General features: G+C 40.0%; 1 protein-coding gene across 1 annotated transcript in view; it reads right to left on the reverse strand.

Annotated features, from left to right (window-relative positions):
- LOC149803477 (WD repeat domain phosphoinositide-interacting protein 3-like) overlaps nt 1–12379 on the reverse strand; it is a 55943-nt gene that overhangs the window by 27974 nt on the left and 15590 nt on the right. The window contains exon 2 of the mRNA XM_089953197.1: nt 303–377. Within this exon, the coding sequence (XP_089809323.1) occupies nt 303–377 (75 nt within the window). The remainder of the gene's footprint in view (nt 1–302; nt 378–12379) is intronic.

Raw genomic sequence — 12379 nt, forward strand, 5'->3', positions numbered from 1 at the left:
ATTACGACATAATAATGTATGTAATTTAAGTGCAATCCACCTTCAACTTGGTCAAGGTATATTAGAACTACACTTTATTATGCAAAGCCATTTTTATTCAGTCACCAAACTTTGATGAAGGCGCATGGTCAAGAACTATTTTTCTTTCTTTCTGTAATATGACCTAGAGCTGTTGACTCCAAACTGGATTTGTCATGCTAAAACAAAGTTGGTAACAGATGGATGGAAGTGCAATAAGATGTGCTCCACCTAATGGTAGGCATATGAAAAATGGAATGCAATAACATGCAGGAACAGATTACCTTGCCTTTCCTTTTCTTTCAGTGGATCTGCATTGTATACCCTAAAACCATTTTCCATCCCACAGGCAAAACACCCTGGAACAGAAGAAAAAAATTAAAAAATATATGTATAAAGCTTTTTCTTAAGAATATTCTTATATTTAAATTCTGGAACATTCTTTCAGGTACAACAGTGTCAGCTCTAGCTTTGTCTCTCTTAAAATCCATGCCATAATTTTGTTTTTGATCTCCTCTGCCTATTAGGTTGGATGAATAACAGAGCTGATGGGCTTCTAAGTCTAGCAATGGGTCCACTATGGCAGCTGGATTTGTCTAGCATAAAGATGAAACAATGACATTCCATCAATTATGTAAATATCTGAAGATTAAAAAATAACCATGTTTCTCCTCTATTTGGATAATTTATGTGTTCATGAAAATTATCATTTTACTAAATATCTTGTGGTGGAAAAGTAATACTGCCAAGATTATATTTTAAAACTAAAATTCATTGCTGGTCAGAAGTGGGCAAGGTAAACATGTTGCATTATGTTATTGTTTGACAGTAAAAAAAACAACACATGTATAATATTTCAGTGCTTCCTTGTATATATTTAATGAATTCTGGTTGCAGTGCTGGTGGGGTTTTTTCTTTTTGTTTGTATAACCATGTCAGTCAGTTCACAATTATGCAGATTTGTACAGTACCTAAATAGTATCAGTGACCAGTCCCTAAATGACAGAAAATGACTTTAATGTATGTAAACCGAAGGCAAGTTTGCAAATGGCATGTGTATGGCATCTGACTGAATGGATATAAAGTATGACACAAATTCAACTGATTAAAGCCCAACAACTCTCAATCACAAGAATATGATCTCTAACCATGACCCAGAATAAAATAATGCAAGTAACCATGACCCAGATAAAATAATTTATGCAACTGTTGACCTAACCATGACCCAGATTGAAATAATGTTACTAACTGAATGTATACTATTTGTATATCCACCTATGAAATTTTGACATTAAAGTTCATTTCTGTCAAAAATCCTTGAAATAATCTACATACTACCAGCCAAATGTGAGGATTCTGCCAAATATGCAAATCACTTATTACACAGTAAACCAAACCAAAATAAGGCTATCAATAGGCAAGAACTCTGCTATGGAATAAAACAGATGACAAGAAGTTAAATCTGCATGTTGGAGATGCTGATCACTTAGTTTTAGTAATCATGAGTAGTGGAGGTTGTCGAGAGTCTGAATTTATGCTGTGGCAGTGCTCATAGATAATACATCTAGATAATCCATGCAATAATTGGGTAATGGTTTCATGATCTGACATTTGTCTCTTCAATCACCTCATTTTGACATATGGCATACCTTCAATTACAATTATTTTAAAACATATATACTTGATGTCTAAATAGTTTATGTACCATCGAAAATTATGAATAATTTTGAAAGGATTGTGTCCTGAAAACTGAAAGGTCAGATATTTATTTTAATTACTGTACTTCCAATGTGTCAGCTGTCAATTTTTCTAATTTTCTTGTATCACTCCTGCCCAGACAACTAGATCAGTCAACTGTTAATGTTGCTGGGCACAGTTCAATGTCTTTAACGTGTTGATGTGGTTTTAAACACCATTTAAATTAATCTTAAATTACCCATGAAAATACTACATACATTAAGTAATATTATTAGTGTAAGGCCAACAGAAAAATATATTTCCCATTAGCTGACAATCCCTGATTTTCATAGCCGACCATATCCCTTTTTTTTCCCAATGGTAAAAAAACTCCAGAATTTGATTTGTGAATCTAACTGAACCAGTTCAGTCCAGTACTTGAAACACATAGTACAGTATAAATAATAATCATTATAACACACATATATACATATATATATATATATATATATATATATATATATATATATATATATATATATATATATAAAATGTTAAAAAAATACATACCAACCATAATTTTAAAATCAGAGCAACAGGAAACATATTGTTTTTGCCTAACCACTTAAACAGAGGCACCAGTTCCAATTTCAACCTGCTAGCTCAGTACAAATGATGCTGGAAAAATGGCACCCAAATACGAAATTTAGTCATTTTGTTCTGAGAAAATTGGTCAACAAACAACTGTAGTTTTGAAGCTGTTTGGCAAGGGTAATGACATCCGCTGTCAATACATGTATATATCATACAATGTTGGATTCAGGTGGAAGCTAAAATGGGACTATTTCATCCAGATTAAACTTGGAGAAGTGAGTTTGAGGGGAAATTAATAAAGATGTACAGTATAGCTGATATTTTCCTTTGCAAATGAATAATGTAAATAAATATATCTTTACTTAAGTCAACTGCTCTACTGCTGTTTTGAAATTAAATATGTTGTGATGCACATTTATTACATACTGTAATGACACTCTTTTAAAAAAACAGTATGGTAAAATGATATATAAAGTAATACCTACACATATCTAGCAAAGAATTTTTAAAGCCAGCCTTTTCACAGAAAAATAAGTAGTGTTAAGTAAAAACTGGGACCTGTACATACGAAGGGATTGGAAATTCCCAATAAATATCTCAATACCCATTCCAATAATCTGTACCAACCAAATCTTGTGATATTTAATGGAAGTAAAAACTAAGGGAGTGGGCAGAAAGGATGGACGGCTCATGTTGTCTCTTTTAAAATCAGAGAAGATTCTAACAGTACAATTTTGGAGATCACATTCCTGGAATTGGTAATCATTTCTCACAAAATGTTCCCTTTTGGGAATTTTTAACACACAGGCTTATGATATATCTAAACTCTTATCTTCCATGACCCTGGTAATTTTAGTTGCAATTTGTTTATATATCCCTTTACAGCTGATTACACCATTATTATAATATGGGTGCACTTACAGTGTACACCAAAATTTTTTTTAAATAACTGTTCTTGTTTGGCAAAGAATTTACCTTTCTGCAGTAGAATTAATAGTACAGATATATTCATTTCTACTGATGTACATGTGGTGATATGCCATAATACATCACTGCAATTAAACTAGTTATTCATAATAACTAATACACAAAAAGCTGTAATTAACAAATAATAGCAGGCAATTAAACCTTTGGCTTAACAAAGATTGAAATTAAAAAGTTATTTTTAAAAAAAATTGAAAGTCGTGTTTCCAGAAAACACTGAAGCTGCATTTTGGAAACCATAAAATCTATCCTTTTTATAACATCCATAAGTAGTGAAGGGGGATACTATACGTACAATGGGAATTAGCATTAAAAACACCCCTAGGTCAATATACGTACAATGGAAATTTAACATGGCGAAAAATCGTGGGTCAATATACGTACAAGGGGAATTTAACATGGCGAAAAATCGTGGGTCAATATACGTACAAGGGGAATTTAACATGGCGAAAAATCGTGGGTCAATATACGTACAAGGGGAATTTAACATGGGATTTTTTTTTTAAAAAAATTTAAAAAGGGGTAGGCAATTGAAAAGTCATTCTCTTTTCGAGAAATATGGCTGGCCCTGAAAAGGGCCTTTGGGTTTATGTTAATGTATTCATTAACATAAATGGCACCACATTGGTCTTCTTCTTGTTCTTAGGCTGCGTCTCACTGTTGGCCCGTAAATCAGCACTCTTTTCAGGCATCCTTGTCTTTCAACGTAGATCCTACGTATCCACAGACTGGTGTTTGTCCTGTGGACAACGGTCCACTTGGATTGGACATACATGAGCATGTCCGTCCTGAACATCATCGTTGACACAAGCGTTGAAGAGTGCACATCGGTCCACATGTTGAGGTGCCAAGAACAGGTGAATCAATGCAGTGAACTGCGCTTATTTATAGGTAGAGGAAGGATTGAAACGGATTGAGTTCATTCACCAATCCAAACACGCGTTACAAAATTCAGTCAGCTCGCATCCAATCCGAAGAGAGCAGTCTGTGACGTCACGTGGTCTATATAGATTCGCTAGCGCTTGTGTGCAGTCAATCTATACGACAGTGATTCAACATGACGGAAATTCAGAAAACGATCCATTGGGGTGCACCAACAGGGGAGACTGCCCAAGGGAACCCGGACTTACTTTCAGAAGAGGTGAATTGGGATTTTGTGGATTTTCTCTCCTCGCAAGAATTTGTTCCGGAACCTTCGTTACCTTCTTCATTACCGCAAGTGGAAAATTTTAGACAGAGACAGAAAGAAGAATTGGAGAAATTTATACAACGACAAAAGGAAGCGGAACAAGCTTTTCTCCTACAGCAACAGCAGCAAGAAGAAGAGGTAAGAAAAAAACAACAGCAACAACAGCAAGAAGAAGTAGCAGCAAAGAAACAAGAGGGTGAAAATCAAACGGTCACGGTACTGTTGGACATTTTAGCGGAGTTAAGAAGTCTGAAACAAATGTATCAGACTTCTTTATTACGACCGAAGAGAATACGACCTTCCCGAGCTAAACACGCCAACCCTGTGACTAAGCCTACCGTACCACCCTTAGTGATTTCAACCCAATCATCATCAACATTACGTAGTCCAGAAGTAGGCCTTGGCCGTGGCAAAGGCTTAAGGCAGTTAAAGTTGATTGCTTAAACTCACCCCTACACCGAAATAAAAAAGGCCCTTTTCAGGGCCACTCACATTTCTCGAAAAGAAATACAATTTCAATTTGCCAAAAACTCAAAAAAATAATGAACCAACCCATTTTACCCTTATAGTACGTGTCTTTGTATGAGTGCGTGAGTGTAGCTTCTTATTTTAAAATCAAAACTCAAAGACACTTACCTTATATCATTAATTTATTCTTTTATAAATATTTACAATCCAATTGACAATTCACAACAGAACACTTTAATATAAAGTTCATACACTTCTTCTTTCTCCTTCTTTAGTCTCTCTGTTTTTTGAATTTCTTCACCATTTTTTCCTCATTTTCTTCCCTTCTTTTCTTCTCCTGTTTCTTTGCCTCTTGTAAACAGAATTGTCTTCTTTCTTCCTCTTCTTCCTCTGAAGAATCCCTCTCTTCTTCCGAAGAATCCCTCTCTTCTTCTGAAGAATTCCTCTCTTCTTCTGAATTCTTCTTCTTTTCTTCTGACTCCTCTTGTTTCTTTTTTGGGCAATCTGGAGACCAATGTCCTTTTTCTTTACAATAATAACAGGTATCTTGACTTTTGTCTTTTTTAGCCCCTGTTTTTTTTCATTTTTGACGGTCTGGACACTCTGAAGACCAATGCCCTTTCTTCTGACAGATATAGCAAGTATCTTGACTTTTATCTCGAAAGGAAGGAGAGTAGTTCGTGGGCTGGTCTGAAGAGAATTTTCTAATGACCCCTCGCAAAGCTCTGACGAAACGTTCGATTTGGTTAGTCTCTTCCATCGTTGTGCTCGGCTTGAGAGTGAAATGAATAGTGAAACGACAAGACACACACCCTTTTATATACGCTGGTCTGCTATGACTATAAATTAGTCTATGGTGTTTAAACTTGAGTCATTTGACGTTTTGCACTCAAGATGAAACGATCCCATTCATTCGAGAAGAAAGAAGAAGAAGAAAGTAAGAGGCAGAAACGTGATCTATCGCCTCGTACCAGGGCTGAAATCTTGGCACAAATTCATGCCAGTGATTTTGAAGAGGACATGAGTGAACCAGAATCCAAACCCTCTAAACCAAGTTCACCACCCTTAGTCAACCCTGAAAAATACTATTCCATTCGAGAGACGGAAAAGCACTCCTCTAGAAAATTTAGAACCACGGCTTACAAATACACAGTGAAGTTTAAAGATTTCAAGGCTGAAGTGCCGTTAGAGAAAGCAGAAGTGTTTATCACTGGGGTGTGGGATTCTTTGCTTACCGCACTCAAGCGACAATGTCAACCCAAAGAAGACGATCGCTTGAGACTTTCCATACAACACGACGGTTTGAAATCCCCTGTTTGGATCGAGTTTAGCACCCCTGCAGAATTGACCGCTTCCAAAGTCATGGACAAGATTCAACACGTGCAACAATCTAATGACCAGTTTGACATCACCGATGGAAAAGCCACATTGGACATGACCCACGTCTCTCCTCCTCAAGGGACCGGACGCAAAAAGATGTTATTGGTGAACGAGCTTCGCAGCATTAAGCGTAGCCTTGTCCAAATTCACAATCCTCATGACCAGATGTGTTTAGCCCGTGCCATCGTGGTGGGACGAACCTATGCCAACAAGAACGACACGGTAGAATGGAAAAGAACCTGGAACACTATTCAACGTTCCTATCGAGCCAAACAACGAAACGAAGCAGAACTCCTGTTGCAACAAGCTGGCCTGTCCAAAGACACACCCTGTGGCATTCCTGAAATGCAAAAATTGCAAGATGTCCTAGCTCCACGATACACCTTGAAAGTGCACCCTCAAGAAATGCGCGGGCCTCTGTTGTTTCGAGGGCAAGATTTTAAGGACGGAAAATACATTCATGTTTATTATCACGATGACCATTTTGATACCATTACCAGTATCACCGGATTCCTGGGATACTGTTATTACTGTGAGAAATGTGACCATGGTTATAATAATCGAGAGCAACACAAGCATTGTGGATTGAAATGCTCAGGATGTTTGACCTCTTCACCCTGTCTGAGCGAAGAACCAGTGCCTTGTTCAACTTGTCTGCGCACGTTTGTCAGCCCTACCTGTTACCAACAACATCTGAAAACGCAAGGTTCACAGAAGAAATGTGCTTGTCAACTCCTGAGATTGTGCCCTACGTGTGAACAAGTCATACGTACCAATAATACCAATAATACCAAGGCACACGTATGTTCAGGAAAGAAAAAATGTCACATTTGTCACCACATCGTGGACTTGGAACACGAATGCTACGTGCAAAAATACCAACCCCCACCAGAGAAAGAGGACGGTCACAAGAAGAAAGGCAATTTCATCTTTTTCGATTTCGAATGCATGCAAGAGACCGGCATTCACATTCCTAATTTTTGCGTGGCTCATCGAGCGTGCGAGAAGTGCATTCAAGAACCTATATTCAGTCATTGCCCTCACTGCAGCAAGATTCCCGGAGGGCGTGAAAAAATCTTTCGGGGACCGAACACGTTAGCCGATTTTGCCCAATGGGTCTTAGACCCCGTCGACAAGACGTGGAGCCAAGAGGACATCGAACATTACCGAGATTGTCATCGTCATACCACGGTGATGGCTCACAATTTCTCCGGATACGATGGACAGTTTCTTCTCAGATACTATACGGAACAAGGCACCGAGCGTCTTAAAGTGACTTTGAACGGAGCCAAAATCATTTTCATGCAAGTGGGACAAGTGCAGTTTAAAGATTCGATGAGCTATTTGGCCATGCCTTTGAGTCAAATGCCTAAAACGTTTGGAATGACAGAAATGGCTAAAGGGTACTTTCCACACTTTTTCAATACGGAAGCCAATCAACACGCCGTTCTACACCATTTACCTGAGGCTCACTATTATGACCCTGACAACATGCGTACCGAACAACGAGAAGCTTTCTATGCTTGGTACCAGGCTCATGCCTCGGACCCTTTCGACTTTCAGGAAGAAATGTTAAAGTATTGTCATTCCGACGTGGACATTTTACGGCGTTGCTGTGGAAAATTTCGAGAACTGTTCATGGAACACGGAGGGGTCGATCCTTTGAAAGAAGCTTGCACCATTGCCAAAGCGTGTTCCTTAGTGTATCGACAACGATTCATGCCTGAAAACACCGTGGCTGTCATCAGCCCTCAAACGACCCACTTTGTCAAGCGTCAATACTCGGTCAAAGCCCTACGCTGGTTACATTACTTGTGCGACAAGGAAGACAAGTGGATTCAGCATGCTCGCAACGGAGGGGGCGAAAAGACCATCGGAACGTATTCGGTCGATGGCTGGGACTTAGAAAACCCCAAGATCGTGTACGAGTTTAACGGTTGCTTATTTCACGGATGTCCCGTCTGTTACCCTGACCGTGGCACTAAAAATCAGTTTTTGCAACGAACCATGGAAGACTTGTACCAGGACACTTGTCAGCGACGCCTAAAGTTAGAACAGCAAGGATACCAAGTGGTGGAAATGTGGGAACACGAGTACGATCACCGTATGAAAACCGATCCCGAGTTTAAACGTCTCGTGGAAAGTTACCAGTTCATGGACCCGCTGAACCCGAGGGATAGTTTGTACGGAGGAAGGACCAATGCCACCTGTTTGCTGTACCAAGCCGACGAAGAGAAAGGAGAAGAAATCAAATACTTGGACGTGTGTTTGCTGTATCCCTACGTGTGCAAATATTGTCGCTTTCCTGTAGGGCACCCACAATTGCTGACGGAACACATCGACCTGAAAAACATTCAACATTACGAAGGCTTGATCAAGTGTAAAGTTTTGCCTCCCATGAACCTATACCATCCCGTCTTACCTCACCATTGTCAAGGCAAACTGATGTTTCCCTTGTGCCGTACTTGTGCCGAAACGTGCAACCAGGACCAGCCTTGCCATCACAGCCAGGAAGAACGTGCCTTGACGGGAACCTGGGTCAGCGAAGAATTGTTCAAAGCTCTGGACATGGGATACCAACTGTTAGAAGTGTACGAAATTTGCCACTTTCCCAAGACACAACAGTACCACAAGGGTGATCCCAGTCAGAAAGGCATTTTCGCTGACTACGTGGATGCCTTTTTGAAACTGAAACAAGAAGCCAGCGGCTATCCGTCCTGGCGTCACACTCCCGAATACCAAATACAATTCAAAGAGAAATACTATGAACAAGAAGGCATCTCTTTAGACCACATCGAGAAAAACGAAGGCAGGCGGTCGTTTGCCAAAGTGATGTTAAATTGCTTGTGGGGTAAAATGGCACAACGACCGTGTTTACCCAAGACGGAATATTTGACAGAACCTTCCCGCTACTTCCAGATGATTCACGACAAAACCAAATACATGAAACACGTGGACGTCGTTCGAGAGGATTTGATCTTGGTCAATTACGAAGAAGATCTGGACTTTGTACAAGACGACCCTTTTGGAAATGTCATCATTGCGGCTTACGTGACAGTTCATGCTCGCTTAAAATTGTACAAAGCTTTAGAACTGTTAGGGGAATGCGTCCTGTACTTTGACACGGACCGTTGCATTTACATCCATCACCCGATTCAACATCACCCTGACATCGAAGGAGACCGTTTAGGAGCCTGGACAGACGAGCATCCCGACGACAAGATTCTAAGTTTCGTCAGTGGCGGTCCCAAAAATTACAGCTACGAATACCGGGACAAACAAGGAGAAGTGCACACGACGTGCAAAGTGAAAGGACTGACTCTGAATTATCGTACCAGTCGAGTGGTCAACTTTGGGGTATTGAAAGAAGCCTTGCAATCGGGAGAGGATGGAAACTTTAAAGTGACCACTCACCAACCGAACAAGATTGTACGTTTACCCACTCATCACATCGTCAGTCGGCCCTTGGAAAAAGTCTATCAAATCGTGTACCAGAAGTGAGTGCGACTTCCCAATCATTTCACCTTACCGTATGGACACGTTGGTATAAAACATTGGTTGTAAGAGGATAGTTACCCCACCAGAAAGATGACTTCGCCAGAGCAAGAATCGAGTGAGAAACCCGATGAGAACTCCAAGTTCAAACCCTACCATTTTCCAGTCTTCTTACCTGACTATTGTGATTGTGCCCGTCGATTGGACACGTTTCAGAAATGGCCTACGGATAGGGAAGGATTACCTTCTTCGCATGTTTTAGCTAGAACAGGATTTGTCTACTTGGGACCTGAGTCAGGATTGGGATACGAGGTACAGTGTTTCGCTTGCGGACTGAAGTTACGAAGGGATCTATGTATGTATAAAGATTCAGCTATTCTGGAACATACTCGATGGTCTCCGCACTGCCCTTACCTTTCTATGGCCTTTCCACCCATCACACTACGGTACAATGTTGACGGTACCTTAGAGACAGTACCTTCCAGAACAGGACATAAAAAACATAAAAAAGGAAAGATGTACAAGCTGGAGACTGCATTGCGACTAGTATAAAAAGGGGGCTATGGTCAAGATCGATAGTTCATTGTGACTACCAAGACCGAGCGAACAAGATGAATACTTTCAGAGAAACACAGAACAAGTTGTTTAGAAAGGCACAATTCAAGTGTGAGGCTTCGGAAGTGGAATGCGATTGTGAGCCTTGCGATGGGTACGATGCTGTACCTTGTGACCTTAGCAATGCCGTAAAGCATCATGGGAACTTCAGTGTCCCTACCCCTATCATGGAAAGGGATGCTGTGCGTGTCAAACCTGAGGGATGCGAAAGTGATGCCGCTCGTCCTCTTGGACATTTTACTGGGTTTCGTTTTAAAGGGGAATGTTCACCTTCACGTCTACCCCGCTACGGATGTCATCCAGCCCTGAGCAAACTCCTACCCATGTCACTCAACCCTCATCGAAACGAACCTGTGAAAGACGAATATTCGTTTCCTGTGCGTTTGTCGGAATACTGCGACTTTGAAAATCGTCTTCAATCGTTCAAAGGAAAATGGTCTAAGTATCTGGGAGGACCGACCCCCGAAGAATTAGCCAGAGCTGGATTTTTCTACTTGGGCGAAGGAGATAAAGTCAAGTGCTTCAGTTGCGGTGTATCACTTCACCACTGGGAACCACAAGATTCGGCCTACGTAAAACATGCTCGATGGTCACCGAATTGTCATTACTTACCCTTAGTGGGACCGAGACATTGAAGTAACTTCTTACCATAATCTGTTCATGGATACTTTACAAGAGAACATTCGTGCTTTGCCTGTGGAGTTGAGAGAACGCATTACCGAGAGCTGGTCAAAATACAAGTGAAACGTAAAGAACAATTGCATCCGTTACGTCACCGGTGTTTGAACCACTGGTACCTGAAGGCTATACAAGGACTGATTCAATTGAAAGTGTTCCATCGGACAGACATTGATGAACGATCCCCTGGTTTTAAAAAGGATTGGTTTGGTATGAATGATTCTACCTACATCATAGTAAACGTACTACATCGAATTCCAGAGGAAGAGTTAACGAATTACCAACATCTTGAACACAATGTCAACTTGGTGAAAGAGGAAACTTCTGAACGAATTGTAACGTGTAGATTAGTGACTGAACGATTTAAATTCGACACTGAAGTAAAACCATGTTTGTGCAAACAGTACATTTCTTGTGTCAGACCAAAGAGGATTTAGTATGACCTATTCATGGATACTTTGCTAGAGAACATTCGTACTTTGCCTGTGGAGTTGAGAGAACGCATTTACCGAGAACTGATCAAAATACAAGTGAAACGCAAACTCAAACTGATTCATCCGTTTTTAAATTATGCTATGTTCCAAAGTACAAGAAGACTGATTATGAGTGGATATTACATTAGGCACAAAGTTAAACGAGGCTATTGGACACCACCCAACGATTCCAAAAACAGTGTATATACTTAAGAATACTTTACAAGAGAACATTTTGGGCTTGCCTGTGGAGTTGAGAGAAAGGATTTACCGAGAGCTGGTGAAAATACAAGTGAAACGTAAAGAACAATTGCATCCGTTACGTCACCAGATCTTTAACCACTGGTACCTGAATGGTATAAGAGGACTGATTCGTCAGAAATTTTTTCAGTGGTCAGACCTTGTTGAACACTTTCAGTTTGTGAATGATGATGGACTAGACGTTCGTAATTTTGGTTACTTCAAGATTCACTTATTGTAATGTATTGAGGAAGACGAGTTAAAGGATTACCAACATTTGTTACATGGAATCTGCTTAGAAAAAGACGAAGCATCTAGACAAACTCTGACGTTTCAGTTACAGTATGTAACATTTAAATTCCCTACTGGAGAACGAACGTGTTTGGTTAGAAATTACCTTTATTGCTTCCGAAACAAAGACACTATAAAATCAAGTTGCCATGCCACGGATTATGTCACATATCATTGAACAGATTCCGTGGAAGGAACTCAATGACCATAGTCAAACCGTGGATCATTACCATCGATTATTACAAGAATTTTATCCATTCAATTTGGGACGACAAGT

This window comes from Sinohyriopsis cumingii, chromosome 3 (genome assembly GCF_028554795.1).
Source record: "Sinohyriopsis cumingii isolate HCF-2022 chromosome 3, ASM2855479v2, whole genome shotgun sequence".
Classification (NCBI taxonomy): Eukaryota; Metazoa; Mollusca; class Bivalvia; order Unionida; family Unionidae; genus Sinohyriopsis; species Sinohyriopsis cumingii.